The sequence below is a fragment of the Aspergillus candidus genome (genome assembly GCF_002847045.1).
Source record: "Aspergillus candidus strain CBS 102.13 unplaced genomic scaffold BDW47scaffold_13, whole genome shotgun sequence".
NCBI lineage: Eukaryota > Fungi > Ascomycota > Eurotiomycetes > Eurotiales > Aspergillaceae > Aspergillus > Aspergillus candidus.
This window is the reverse complement of record NW_020194018.1, coordinates 187,408-201,820: the sequence shown is the minus strand read 5'-3', so window position 1 is coordinate 201,820 and position 14,413 is coordinate 187,408. Positions and strand designations below refer to the sequence as shown.

General features: G+C 52.3%; 5 protein-coding genes across 5 annotated transcripts; 2 read left to right on the top strand and 3 right to left on the bottom strand.

Moving 5' to 3' along the window:
* Positions 1-15: 15 nt before the first annotated feature.
* On the bottom strand, positions 16-1,539 carry BDW47DRAFT_103111 (prohibitin subunit PHB2). The gene is made up of 4 exons (XM_024812003.1): positions 1,312-1,539; positions 1,170-1,238; positions 751-1,106; positions 16-689 (listed from the first exon to the last, which is right to left on the bottom strand). Exons 1-4 carry the CDS (start codon positions 1,487-1,489, stop codon positions 366-368), a joined length of 927 nt encoding a protein of 308 aa, XP_024673491.1. The 5' UTR covers positions 1,490-1,539; the 3' UTR covers positions 16-365.
* A 140-nt stretch (positions 1,540-1,679) lies between these two features.
* On the top strand, positions 1,680-3,008 carry BDW47DRAFT_103110 (putative polyadenylation factor subunit CstF64). The gene is made up of 2 exons (XM_024812002.1): positions 1,680-1,937; positions 1,991-3,008. The coding sequence occupies exons 1-2, from the start codon at positions 1,886-1,888 to the stop codon at positions 2,824-2,826; spliced, it is 888 nt and encodes a 295-aa protein (XP_024673490.1). The 5' UTR covers positions 1,680-1,885; the 3' UTR covers positions 2,827-3,008.
* Positions 3,009-4,049: 1,041 nt separating this feature from the next.
* Positions 4,050-10,695, top strand: BDW47DRAFT_116549 (putative SNF2 family helicase; the record flags this gene model as incomplete). The annotated part of the gene is made up of 11 exons (XM_024814949.1): positions 4,050-4,530; positions 4,591-4,735; positions 4,878-5,612; positions 5,669-6,655; positions 6,692-6,749; positions 6,786-8,673; positions 8,704-9,157; positions 9,197-9,985; positions 10,019-10,220; positions 10,263-10,336; positions 10,392-10,695. The coding sequence occupies 11 exons, from the start codon at positions 4,050-4,052 to the stop codon at positions 10,693-10,695; spliced, it is 6,117 nt and encodes a 2,038-aa protein (XP_024673489.1).
* A 440-nt stretch (positions 10,696-11,135) lies between these two features.
* Positions 11,136-12,536, bottom strand: BDW47DRAFT_103108 (complex I 24 kDa subunit family protein). Its single transcript, XM_024812001.1, has 3 exons — positions 12,362-12,536; positions 11,931-12,221; positions 11,136-11,872 (listed from the first exon to the last, which is right to left on the bottom strand). Exons 1-3 carry the CDS (start codon positions 12,482-12,484, stop codon positions 11,468-11,470), a joined length of 819 nt encoding a protein of 272 aa, XP_024673488.1. The 5' UTR covers positions 12,485-12,536; the 3' UTR covers positions 11,136-11,467.
* A 235-nt stretch (positions 12,537-12,771) lies between these two features.
* BDW47DRAFT_130894 (aspartate aminotransferase family protein) lies at positions 12,772-14,236 on the bottom strand (the record flags this gene model as incomplete). The annotated part of the gene is made up of 2 exons (XM_024817198.1): positions 13,632-14,236; positions 12,772-13,566 (listed from the first exon to the last, which is right to left on the bottom strand). Exons 1-2 carry the CDS (start codon positions 14,079-14,081, stop codon positions 12,772-12,774), a joined length of 1,245 nt encoding a protein of 414 aa, XP_024673487.1. The 5' UTR covers positions 14,082-14,236.
* Between the last annotated feature and the right edge of the window lie 177 nt (positions 14,237-14,413).

The following is a 14,413-nucleotide window of genomic DNA, read 5'->3' as shown; positions in this document are numbered from 1 at the left end:
CAGTTCAAATCCAAAGGTGTGAAGTGGAGTGAGAGCGATATAAAATTTCCGCCGCCGCTTTCGTCCCCGCAGCTCCGCCCGCAATCACCGCACTCCGTCAGCCAACTCCTACAATAATAGATAAAACTGTCAAACGCATGTATTTTGATGTCGACTTAGAGAAGAGAAACATTTCGCCGATTGCTCGATAATCCTGAAGACAACTATTTGTACAAAAGACCCGGGTCCTCCCTGGACCGCCCACGAGGCGGCTTCAATTGCGCCTGTAACACACAGACTGCTGCTCAATTAAAAATTCATTCCCGCCTGTTCCCCCATCCAAGGGGTCAGGTTCAACTATAGGCTCGTTGAGTAATCTGCTGCGTTTATCGCGTATCCTCCGCTCCGGCGTTCACGTTCAACCCCAGACCTTGAGAGTCCAGATACATCTTGTTCTTGCCGCCGTTCTCTTGCAAGATCGCTGCGATGTGTCGGGCGTTCTCGATCTTCCGCAGTTCGATGTAGCTCTTGCTCTTCTTGATCGCGTCTCCGATCAGTTCCGCCGATCGGGCCTCACCCTGGGCGCGGACGATGAATGCCTGCTTCTCCTGGCGGGCCTTGTCGACCAGGAACGCAGCCCGTTGGGCCTCTTGCTGAGCGACCTGCTTGGCTTCGACAGCGGCGGTGAATTCGGGGGAGAAGGTCAGATGCTACCATTGCCGACAAGTCAGTATATTACAAATTCCGCTCAATTTCGTATGTATCACGTACCGTAAGAGACACATCGTCAAGGGCAATGTTGAAGCGAGCCGCACGGCGGGCCAGGTTGTCCCGGACGAGACGGGCGACATTCTCACGCTGCGTAATCAGCTGGCTGGCGTTGAACTGCGCGACAACGCTCTTGAGGACTTCGTTGACGATAGACGGGAGAACACGCTCGTCGAAGTCGTTGCCAAGGGTGCGGTAAATCTGTGGGAGAGCGTCGACACGGGGTCTGGACAGAACACGGCAGGTGATGTTGACCATCTGCAGGTCCTTGGTACCGGTCAGGGAAGCGATGTTGCGCGGCTTTGCGCGCACATCGTAGATGACGGGTGTTTCGAACCAGGGAATTCGGAAATGGGTTCCTATCAGAACATACAAGTCAGATACCCCTCCTTGTATTGTGATTTTCTCGGACTATCGCATACCTTCGCTGTAGATCTCCTTCTTAACACCGCCTACCCTGGAGTATTTGATCGCACGGTGACCACCGTCCACTAGAGTCGGACCAGTCAGTAACATCCCTTTACCAGATTGACCAAAATAGAATCATAAACAGGGGTCCTCTACCGTTAAAGAGCGAGTCCGACACGACATAAGATCCGATGCCGACCAAGGCGACAGTTCCCCAGAACTTTCCGCCGCCTTGACCACCGCCTGTGGGGAAACCACCGAAGCCTCCACCAGACCCGGTCTTCTTCAGCATCATCTGAAGCTTCTGCATCTGGTCCTTCGGAATGCGAGACATGATGATAGTGTGGGGAGGGAAAGGATGAGGATGACTGGAGAGTGGAGGAGAGACGGACGGAGGAGTGAGAAAGAGTGGAGTTGAGGTTCTCTCCGGCAATTCAGCTTACTCTCTCACCGCCTGCCGGATCCGACCGATCTAGCCTCTCTTGCGTCGGGATTCTATTCTTCGGCTTCATGCTTCGTCCATCTCTTGCTTCTGCTTTCTGCTGTTGGCGTACACCTTATCTTCTTTGTTGCTTGACTGCCTGTTGAAAGGGCTGTAATTGATTGCCATTATACGAACCTCACTCCCACCTTTCCCCCCGCGTTCTGTCCAATTCTTGTTCAACCACTCCGCCGCGCTCTTTTCTCCTCTCAACAAGCAGCTTGAATATCTGTTGGATTATCTTGCAAGATGGCTCCTGAAAGAGCTGGGAAGAGCGTGTTCCTCGGGAATATCCCGTACAGTATGTCTATCCACGAGACACTTCTCCATCAACCTCAACTAACTGTGCAACAGATCTCACCGAGGAACAGGTCAAAGATATCCTCAGCTCTGCCGGCACGGTCACCAAATTTCGCTTGATGATGAACCCTGATACTGGAAAGCCCAAAGGATACGGATTTGCCGACTTTGCCGATGCTGACGCGGCGGCCTCCGCCGTGCGCAACTTGAACGATTACGAGATCATGGGCCGCAAAATACGCGTGGATTGGCCGCACAACAACGAGAAGGACTCTGTTCCGCCGGACTACTCTCAGCCCGCACCGAACGTGCAGCTCCAGGGCCAAGACGGTCAATCAGGCGCGCAGCAGCAATCCGCACCGCTGCCTCCCCTGCCACCCGGCGTGGAACTGCCCCCGCATCTGGACTGCCCGAACGCCATCTCCCAAACACTCTCCTCGCTCGCCCCCAACCAGCTTCTCGATGTCCTCTCCCAGATGAAATCCCTGTCGATGGCGGACCCAGTTCGAGCCGCAGAGCTTCTGCGACAGGCGCCTCAACTATCATACGCGATGTTCCAGGCTATGCTCCTGATGAACCTCGTCGACTATAGCACGCTCGGCTCAGTGGTGGAACAAGCGGCGCAACCAGCAGCGGCAGCGCCCCCTCCGGCCGCGCAGCCCTTCCAGCCCTTCTCGGCTGTCCCCGGTCAGGTCTCCACGCCCCCAATGGTCGGCACGCCTTTTGCCGCACCGGCGGCGGCCCCCGCAGCTCCATCGATGCCCGGGCAAGAAGAGCTCCTGCAGCAGGTACTCAGCATGCCGCAGGCGGCAATTGATGCGCTCCCGCCAATGGAGCGGAGTCAGATCATGGTGCTGCGGCAGCAGCTGATGCAGGGTGCCATGCGATAGTAACGTCGATTTGATGATATGATTGCGATGTCGGTACGGGGTGTTGTCATACTAATCAACTTTGTTCATACTCATCTTGCTTGATTCTATCTTTTTTGTTATTTCATGGGATGGCGTTTTGGAGGCCTGATTTATTTCGCGGCTTGAATGTATACCTAGCATGGATATCTGGCAGATGTTCTCAAATTGATTTGACAATTTCAATTAAATATGTTGCACAACAAGTTCAATCAAATTGCTTTCACAAGCTAGCTTGATGTAAAGTTCGAAAGATAAAATCCTTGATTTAGCACAGTCTGCTTAATATCGAGCTACTACTGAGTATATCCGAAGAGACCATCAGAATTAGGCATCCGCAACTTTCCATGGCCCCACAGTCAAGTAGTAATCCCCAGGTAGCTTGCATAAATGCTGGTTACATTCCAGCTGAAGTGACTCGGCAATTCTAGAAGATGTGCGGAGTAGCTATTATAAGTGTTTACAGCATTCATGTCCCAAGGATCTTCCATCCTCTAGCCATACACACCATACCGTGATCTTATTTTCAACCACAAGCTACATGATTTATTAGGTTCATGGTCATGATTGTACACCGCAGTATATTAAGTCGTCCAGTAAATCATTAAAATTAATCCAAAAAAAATAGCCATCAAGAAAAGAAAGTAACAAACAAGCCCATCCACATCCATCCAAGCCCCCAGCTAACCTCAAAGCCAACATACACCCTCTTTCTCAAGTGACTGTTCTAGTAACCAGGTAGTAATCAAGTAACCAAGAAAAATGAAACAAGCCCTACACACAATATCCCAAAACAGAAGTAGATATCACTCACCAGCGAGAAGATGACTCGCTCGCCCTCTCACTTCACTACACGTCCACTACACGTCCATTCACTTGCTTTCTTTCTACTTTCTTGAGTTTTATCTTTTCTTTCTTTTTGGTCTTTTGTTTTTGCTAGGAATTCATTTTTCTTGGTTTTCCTCCTCCTCACGCGCACATGTTTTGGCTCTTTTGTTATCATACATCTTCCCTCACATCCTCCACGTGATCACAACGTGCCCTACATCATCATCTCCATCTTGCTTTCATACTGTCATACAGAATTGATATCGTTTGGTTCTTTGAGATCCGTCGCGGTACATTTCTTCCGCCTGGATTCCTTTGGTCTTCCTCACAGAACAGAAGAAAAGAAATCTCAAAAAAACAAGGTGAACAGAGAAAGAATGCCATTCAAAGAAAGTCTCACTTCACCTGCTCCCCAGCCCTCCCCCTCTCCCTCCTCCTCTTCTTCCCCATCATCCTCCTCATCCCCCACCAGGCAGCCCAAAAGAAAAAGGAGAAGGCTGCAGGGTCCAGACGCGGACCCAGAAACAGTACCCGAGGGCGTCGAAAGAGAGGAAGAAGAGCCCGCTTCTTCCCCCGACGAGGCAACCCGAGCGGCCCTCATCCGCACCGAGGTCGACGTCCCCGAGCTGATTAGATCGAGCAGGCCGGCCACTGCGATCAGGCAGCCTCGCACGCAGCTGGCTACCAACCTGCCTCCGCTGTACAAGCTGGACGATATCTACCAAGATATCACCACCAAGGCGCTGGTTCTGGGCCTCGGTGCTGTCTTGAAGCATCTGCGCGGTAGGGCCTTGCGGGTGGCCACTATGTGTTCTGGCACTGAGAGTCCATTGTTGGCCATGGAGCTCGTACAGCAGAGTATATCTTTTTCTTCTCTCCTTTTGAATTTCTGGTAGAGTAGACCCTAACATACCCCAGATCTGAGGAAGCACTTCGGCACGACCTTCAACTTCCGCCACTTGTTCAGTGCTGAGATCGTGCCATTCAAGCAGGCGTACATCGAACGCAACTTCCACCCTAAGGTCATCTTTCGCGATGTGACCGAGTTGAGGGATCGAGTGGCGTAAGTCCTTCCCCTGCTGCCCTCCCCCCTCTCCCCTTCCCCCTCTTCCCCCCGGTCCCAAAACCCACCCACCCACCCACCCTCCCACCCCCACACAGCACCGTCACTAGCCCAGGTGTATGTCCGTGCTAAAAAGAAGCAGACAAACGGTGTACGGGTCTTTGGAAAAAATCCCCAAGAACGCAGATCTCCTCATTGCTGGATTCGCGTGCGTGGACTTCTCAAACCTGAACAACAACCGCAAGACCCTGGACCAAAACGGTGAGTCTGGGGGCACGTTTTGGGGCATCATCCGCTATGCTCGCGCCTATCGGCCGCGGATGGTCATCCTAGAGAACGTCCGCAGCGCGCCCTGGGATGCCATCAAGGAGCACTGGAATGAGATCAACTACTATAGTGTCTATTTGGGTGTAGACACCAAGTCGTACTATCTTCCGCAGACGCGCGAGCGGGGGTATCTTTTCTGCGTTGATAGAGAGCTCATGAAAAAGGGCAATTTCTCAGAGGAACATATGCTGAGATGGTCGGCTGTCTTTGAAGGATTCCAGCGTCCTGCAAGCTCCCCTGCTGGGATGTTTCTCATTGATGCGGATGATAGACGCCTGGGCCAAATCGAACAAGACGTAATTGGGAAGATTCCATGCAATCCTCGCGAATGGTCGAGGTACCAGATCAGGCACCAAACCTATCGCAACGATCAGAAGCTTGGGGATGAACGTCCGGTCAGCAAATCGAAAGACCAAGAAATTTGTCAGATGCCTGATTTCTACTGGCACGGTTGGGCGAGGTCGTTGCCGGAGCGTGTTTGGGAAACCTTGGATATTAATTATCTTCGCAAGCTTGCTGAGTTGGAAGGATATGACATGAACTACAAGGAGTAGGTCCATCTTCTGTGTCGTTGAGAATTTACAAGGGCTGACCGGTACATCGCAGACGGTATCTTGAGCTCTCCCAAGGTGTAGACAGAGATGGGGACTGCCGTGCTTTTGGAATCGTTGGCTGCATCACCCCCAGTGGCATTCCATACGTCACAACTCGCGGGGGACCCATCTGCGGTCTAGAGGCACTTGCATTGCAAGGATTGCCCCTGGACAGACTTTCGCTGTCGCGAGAGTCCAAGAGAGACCTGCATGACTTGGCTGGGAACGCGATGAGCTCGACTGTCGTTGGATGCGCGATCTTAGCGGCCTTGATCGTCGGCCATGGTGTTCTCAAAAAAGGCGAGGCGACGCTCATTCCAGAGCACACCATCCACAGGGACAAAGACCTTTCTCCTAGAGCTGAGTACAGCCAGGTGCCATGCTTTGTACCGGTCAACCCTGATGGAAAGATGGTATCCCCCTGCTTGTTAGCACAGAGTGCGACAAGCGCTCGATATTGCATATGCGAAAGACAGTTCGCTACACGGCAGGCAATCTTGAGATGCACCCTGTGCGGACACACAGCCTGTGCAGACTGTGCTGGCAATCCATCGCATGCTTATGAGCGTTGCCCTGGCTTAGAGCGAAGCACCCCGCTGGATTTTGCCGATAGGATCAAGAGGACCCTGCCCATGAGATTGGTGGTGTACGGTATTTCCGTTGGAGCATACTCCTCCTTCGAGCAAGCAAACCCCCCGATAGCCAGTAAAGACTGGGCAGAATTTATGGAGGCAGTCCTTCAAACTGTCGGGGATGAGCTTCGCTTTTCTGATTCCAAACGAAGCGAGCTCTGGACAGTCTCATACGAAGGCCAGCACTCAACACTTAAACTTTTAATCGACAGCACCGGTTTCCAGTGGCTTCTGTTTGCCAAGGCCCCCAGCTCCGAGCCCAGCTTGTCTTTCCTGCGCGAGGTCCTCCTCCACCCCATTGCTCGGATGAATCCCAAGCCGGGAACGCTCTTAGAGGGAGACTGGGAAATATGCAGCCCTATCAGTTCGTCAATCGAGTTTGATTTCTATGGATTTGGCGATAGGGTGTCGTCGACGGAGGCCAGATGTGGACTGAAAAAAGACGAATTTGCCAATTCCATCGTTTGGAGTTACATCGATGTTGTAACTCTCGACGAGGATATCAAAAATCTTGATGTTGATATCCGAGGCCTCTACAAACTGTTGCCGGATTGCGGGACCGCCAATGGATGCTTGCATAAAAGGGAAGCGTCAGGAAGCATGCCCGCCGTGTATCTTTTTCTGGACCCAACCAAGCTTGGAATCGCGCGTCACGATACCTTTGTCTTCTCTTTGGAACATCGTCGTAACGCAGGTTATTCCAAACGGCACACTCTGGCGGAGGTATCGCACAAATGGCGATCGAGAAATTTGCAGGACGACCCACAGACAGCCAACGTCTTCTATCGCAAATGGTGTAAGGCGCCATCTGTTGCTCTGGGCATTTATGCCCCCGATGCCCCCATTGACTGTTATCACTTGAAGTCCTCGACCGTCATCGCCATTGAGAACGCTGGCTGCATTGATGCGAACATCACGTTGGTATCTGTCACCGCGCCGGCCGCGGCACTTGAATCACTATGGAGCAAAGGCCCTTGGGAAGTGGCTGACCCAATGTCCTCGCCATCGCTGATGCGAGAATTTTCTTGGTTACTCCAGAAGGTCTCCGGAATCTCAGTATTTCAGAACTGGAATGCTGTCGTGCACAAAAACCAGCATAAAGAGGGTCCTGAACCATGCTCTTCCTGCGTACCGCCAAAGCCACAAATGATATGGGGCCGTGATGGAGCAGGAAAGGCGAAGGCGTACGAGGATTTCCACGGCGCGGCAGTGTATGAACGACGGATGAAATTGAGACCCCCAGCCTTTTTAATTTTCCACTGCGTCGATGATGGAAACGTTGGGCATTTCCATATCACACTCAACGTGCAGACACTTTTGCACCAGGCGTATGTCAGGCTTCTTGGACGCAATGTCGTGGAGGACATCTCTTTTCATTGGCGACTTGTCCCCAACTACCTCGATACACGAGACTTCGTATTCCCCAAGTTTGTTTTGGCCAACAATCGAGCTGACGCTGAAACGAGCCAGCCTCCGGAATTCCGGTTTAGTCTTCGCCCTGAACAGCTCCGTTCCTTGGGGTGGATGATAAAGCAAGAGGATGAGAACGCAGAGCCTTTCATCGAACAGGAGATTGAGGAGTCGTTCATACCATCTCTGATGTGGCGTGCAGAGGGCAGAGTCACTACTTCCAAAGTGGTCCGCGGAGGTGTGCTGGCGGACGAGGTCGGCTACGGGAAAACTGCGATCATACTTGGATTGATCGACGCCCAGCATAATAGAAGTCCGCCGCACATGCAGGAGGCAATCCAAGGACACATTTCCACCAAAGCCACCCTCATTGTGGCGCCACAGTTGATGCTGCAGCAGTGGAAATCGGAGATTCATAAGTTTCTTGGGAACAGGTACCGTGTCTTGGTCATTCATTCAAGCTTGGCTCTTTCGAAGCAGACTGTGCGCGACTTTCAACAGGCCGACATTATCCTGGTTTCTTGGTCCATCTTGAATAGCAGTCTGTATTTTCGAAAACTGCAACGGTTCACCGGAGTGCCCAAGATCCCCAATGGACCAGGCCGAAGATTCGACGATTGGTTCCAAAGAGCGAGAGATGCTCTCAAGAAACAGGTCAAGATACTGACGAATGACGGCACCACTGCTCTGTTGGATTCCATACGGCTTCGATGGAAACGCATGGAGGAAAGCGAGGAGAGATACACTTATATCCCCTCGCAGAGACTGAGGGGGCAGCGATATGCCGACGCCAATGAAGACAAGGACACAGCGGAAGAATCGAATTACGCCGATATCTCCAGTGCCGACGAGTCTTCGGACGCAAGTGATGACGAGAATCCGGACAAGCTGCGGGCCAATATAGACCGGTACATCAGACTCAGATCTCGTACTCACGTCCACTCCGAGGACCACGTCGGTGAGGACGCAGACCTAAGTACTGAATCTGCTGATGACATCGCCAAAGACTTCCTGAGTAAAGAAAACGACTTGGCTTCTGAATCGCTCAAGATTCCTCTTTTTCACGCATTTGCGTTCGACCGTCTTGTCATTGACGAGTTCACATATGTCAACACTAGCCAGCTTATCTCCCTCCAGACCATACAGGCGAGGTCGAGGTGGGCACTGTCTGGAACGCCCCCACTCAACGATGCCCCCGACGTCAACACCACAGCTTCTTTGCTGGGTGTGCATCTTGGGGTTGACGACGATGACGAGCGATCTGAGAACACCCGGGTCAAGACTATCAGAAAACAGCGGTCCGATGCTGAAGCGTTCGAATCCTTCCGAACTCCTCGCACTGAAGCATGGCATCGAAGCCGCCATGAGCTTGCTCAGAGATTTCTGGATCGTTTCATGCGGAAGAATATCGCGGAGATCGATGAGATCCCCTTCGTCGAGCACATTGTTTTAGCCCCCCAGTCTCTCGCCGAACGGACCGTCTACCTCGAACTATATAGGCAGATCATGGCTTGCAGCGGCCGGCTTCGCAAAACCGGTAGAGCTGCTTACGGGAGTGACCAGGCCTGGCGTGTGGACGAGATGATCAACAGTAGCGAGACGCCTGAAGAGGCACTGCTCAAGCAGTGTACGTCTCTTGCATTCCAGAGTCAATCGAACGATGGACTTGTCGAGGGTGACACCTGCGAGCGGCTCATTCAGATCCGCGAATCACAACTCCACGACTTGAAAAAAAAGCTATGTGAGGTAGTCCAAAAGACGAGGGCACTTTTGACCGTCTTCAAGCCCAAACCTGAACCAATCTCCGACATTACAGCACTCATCTTGGATCGCGACTTTGGCGACGTGCGCGTGGCCAAGAGGGCCTACAGTTTGATCGAAAGTGCAATCATGAGCGCGCCTTCCCCAAAGAAACACGACAACTCTGAACCGTCGCAGGACTCTATTGCGACAGAGCCACAAGCTGGTCCTTTGGAGAACGAGGCCCCCGTGGATAACGGAGCAGAGGAAGACCGCGAACCACCGGCGTCGCAAACTCCGACGGCTGGCGAAGACAAAAAGATGCGTGACACCATGGAGACCATACGAAACCTGATGGTGGAGTGGGTTCTGCAAAAAAGGGCCCTTCGGTTCCTTCATACCGCACGCCTGATCCAAGACGGGCGAGAAGACCTCCAGTGCCGCGGCTGTGGGACGCAGCCACAGTTTGTCGCGCAACTGGATATTCTGGGGTCATGCGGCCACCTCCTCTGCCCCCAATGCATGGCCATGGTGGCCCGCGAGGAAGAGTGTGCAGTCACAGGATGCCGGGGCTCTGGAAGACGGCACAATATCGTCAAGGCATTGTCCCTGAAAGAAATCGCCATGAATAAACATCCCCAGTCCAACAGTAGCAAACTATGCCGACTCGTGCAGACCATCCAGGGTATCCCCGCGAGAGAATACACCCTACTTTTCATCCAATTTTCCGAGCTCATGGACGTGGCGTCTCGAACGCTGGACTCAGCCAGGATCCCGCATTTCGTCATATATCCCACCGACCGCGTGTCGACGAGAAAAGTGCAGCAACTGCAGAAGTTCGGATCTGGTGATGAGAGGGTTTTGATATTGAGTTTGGATAATGAGATGGCCGCCGGGTTGTAAGTTCGGGCCATTCCCAATCGTTTGTTCGCCTTCTCTGACTAACCTTGACAGAAACCTCCAATGCGCCAACCACGTCGTCTTCCTCTCGCCCATGCTGGCACAGACCCAGTATGACTATGACTCGGCCATGACCCAAGCCATAGGCCGCAGCCGCCGCTACGGACAGAGTAAAACCGTGCACATTTACCACCTGCTTGCCAAGGGGACCGTCGATGTCAGTATCTTCCAACGTCGGCGGGAGAAAGTCCTCTTGGACAAAGATGGTGAAGCTGTCTTAGTCTCGCAGGAGGAGGCGATGGGGTGTGAGACGATGCGTTGCGAAGGACCATCTTTGGAAGTAGACGATCTCATTTGATGGACGTGTGGAGTTTGGGGTGTTGAACGGTTTGTGTCTGATTGTATGAGTACTCAAGGAATAAAAAAGACGTGTCGACTGTAACAACACAATAGGAAAGACATCCGACCCAGGGAGTCAAGCTGGGTGGATAACATGCAGCTCCGTGGATCGGATGGAACGATAAATGCAAGTTGTTTGACCAGGTAATTATTGATTGAGATATTTGATGATGTGAAAGATCGAGATGTGAGAGATGCAAGTATGAGAGATGCGAGAAGTAGAAGGTTCAAGGATGTAGAAGCCTGTTTTATAGTCCTAGAGATCGAGTGAATCATGGCACAGGACCTGATAAATCATTTTCTTTTCTCCTCACTCGAACTTCTCCCTTCATATCATTCTATTCACACTTGTGGCATGGACCTACACACAATGACTCTGCACTGGTTATGGGGGCACACTACAGATGATAAGAACTGCATTAGGTACTCCTAAATCAATCATCTATAGCAGTTCAACAAGTTCCACTATCTGGCTTTCCCCTTTGAGAACAAACAACCAGTGTGAATAACATACTGTACAAAACTGACACCAGGCGGTTTGCTTTGCTTCGATGCGGGATCTACCACCCAGGAAGTCAAGCTAGAAAATAAAATGGGAATGAGACAAGTAAAAAAGGAAAAGAAAAGGAAAACCCGACCATCCAACTAAGCACACAAATGATATCATTTCTTTGTTTGTCTTTTTGTTTCTTTTGTTTCGTTGGCAGATTATTGTATTGTATGTATCATGTTTATTGCGCCGGCTGCTCCTGGTCCAAGGCACCATCCTTTCTCATCATCGTCGCGGGATCGAACACCGGGGGTTCGCGCAGGTTCGTGAGTTCGGCGCTGTTCTCGCAGGAGTCTCGGCTGCTCAGGGGGCCGGGGGCGGGCACCTTGACCGTCTCGCCAGCTTCGAGGGCGCGAGAGGATTCCTTGAAAGCGGTGAGAAGAGTCTTGATGGATTCGGGGGTGAGATCTTCGTAGTAGTCGTCGTTGATCTGGACCATGGGGGCGTTGACGCAGGCACCCAAGCATTCAACCTCGATGAAAGTGAACAGGCCATCCTCAGTGGTGTGGCCGGGAGTGATGCCCAGGTGCTCGGTGATCGCCTCGACGATCTTGGTGCTGCCGCAACCGCCGAGCTGGCACGGTGTCTGGGCGGTCGTCAGTCAATCCAAGAAGAAAAAAAAAAAAAAGCTGATCCTCTCCTACCGTCGTGCAGAGCTGGACAAAGTACTTGCCCACCGGCTCACGGTTATACATGGTGTAGAAAGTCGCGACTTCATAGACACGCATCGGGGGCATCTCGAGCATGCGGGCGACCTCGTTCATGACGCTAATGCTGGTGTAACCGTGTTGGCGCTGGCCCAGATCCAAGATCGGCATGACGGCAGCCTTCTTGTATTGGGGGGGATAGCGCTTGAGGATCTCATCGACGAGTTTAAGGTTCTGCTCGGTGAACTTGAAAGGGATGGACGGGTTGTTGGAGGGCGAGTTGCGATGCTGAACGGAAATAATTAGCATGACAAGACCAGATAAAGAAGAATATCCCTTGTCAGGGGCCATATCTTCGATCGATTGAGATCCGATCCGGCCGCGACAGAGAGTCACATCATCCATGACAGGACAATTGCCATACGTACCACCGAGAGGGCATCGCTGTAGCGTTGCGGGCCAGCCGAGAAGGGTCTGCATTGGGTCTTGGGGATGCGCTGGAAGAACTGGCGACCGACCCGCGGGACGGCAGGGATGAATTTGGAGGCCATTGCCGGCGCAAGAGAGGAGAATGTAGGGGATGGGTGAGGAGGAAGAAGTGGATTGGTGATAGTGATGATGGTGGACGATCCGACTCGGAGTCGAAGAGACGTTTTGCGGGAGCTGCTGCGGCCAATCACCGCCTACAGATTACTCCCGCCCGGTGCATCAGGGGCTAGTCCTAATTCGGAAGTCGACACCTTAGGCATTTTGATGAGAGATCTATAGTTAACCAGGCCATGATCAGTCTACTGGAGGGTAAAATTGGCTTCAATAATTCCACAATAAAATGTAGCAATCATACAGTAAAATGGTCTCTCAGGAATATCCTAACCGCCCCCAGAAACCGATCGATAGACTCCTCCCCATGCATTAAATTCAGCGCTATGAATCCCCGTCGTCCGATAAAAATGCCCTGGCTCAACATACTGAAGTAGAAGGAGTCCAACAAGAGAGAAGCCTCGTCCCCAGCAGAATGAACGCCCACGGTACTCCCATATCCAGTGAAGTATAACCGAGTGAGCCCAGCGTCCTTGGCCATCTCGTTGGCCTGTTCACGGAGCCGCGTTCCTAGACTGTTGAGTCGTTCAATTTCCGGCTCTGTGATGAGCTTCGCGGCCGCCACGGCAGCTGTCATGGTGAAGACGTTGTTGTTGAAAGTACCAGAGTGCGAGAGCGCGCCTGAAAGATCGTATTGATCCATGATCTCTGCGCGTCCGCCAAAGGCGCCAAAGGGGAGGCCGCCGCCGAGATATTTTCCCACTGTGGTCATGTCGGGTTTGATGTCGAGGGCGCCTTGGAGCCCGTGGTAGTGCAGGCGGGTCGTGACGACCTCGTCGAAGATTAACAGGGTGCCGACTTCATCGGCTGCTTTGCGGAGGAAGGCGAGAAACTCGCGGGAAGCGGGGCGCATGCCCCCGGCAGATTGCATGGGCTCGACGAGGATGGCTGCGAGCTCGTGGGTGATGAACGGCTTGGTTTCAGTAACGTCATTGTACTTCCCAACGACGAACTGATGCGGCAGATTCATTGGATTGTCGGCCTTGTCGAAGTTCAACGTGCCCCCATGGTAGCCTTTGTCGAAGACCAGAATCTGAAGTAGTCATGATACTTAGCGCTGATTCTGCAGGAACAGGAGGAAAGGGTTCCATGCCATACCTTTTTCCGCTGCGTAAACGCAATAGCAGTAGCAATAGCAAAAGTATTCGCCTCAGTGCCAGAATTACAGAACCTGACCTTCTCCAACGAAGGGATCCGTCGCTGCAGAATCTCCGCCAGCTCAGCTTCCTTCCCGATCACGCTGCCCAGGCTAAACCCCGTGGATAAGGCATCCTGAATCGCGTCGCGAATCACCGGGTGTGAATGGCCATATATCCCGGCCGTATAATCCGACACGAAGTCCTCAAATACAATACCGTCAACTGTTGTGAAACGGCTGCCCTCTGCAGACTGGATTACCAACGGGAACGGATCGGAATATAGCGACGAGCGTGTATTCCCTGATGGCAAGACGCGACGAGCCCTCTCGAATGCTTGTTTAGACAACGGATGCAATGCCTCGTACTGTTGTATGAGTTGATTCAGCCGCGAGGCTACCGTCGTCGCCATTGTGCACCCTAGAACCGAGGTCTTCGAGATCAAACGTGTCTAGAAGAGGACAACAAATGTATCCCACGTGGGCTTTGTCGATAAAGTTAAGATGATCGCACGAGACTTGCGACGATAAAGAAGAGGGGGAGACGATCTACCCCTCCCGCCATGATCAAGCGGGTTATCTTAGGAACTTATAAAGGCCCACGCAAGACACACATCCTTCCCATTGCAACTACACATTTTGTGACCTGAACATCTCATCCCGAAAACACCGTACTAAACAGCACAATTCGAACAAACCCTGCGCCTCAAAGAAAGCAGTATCTCACACATTCTCCATCTTGTAC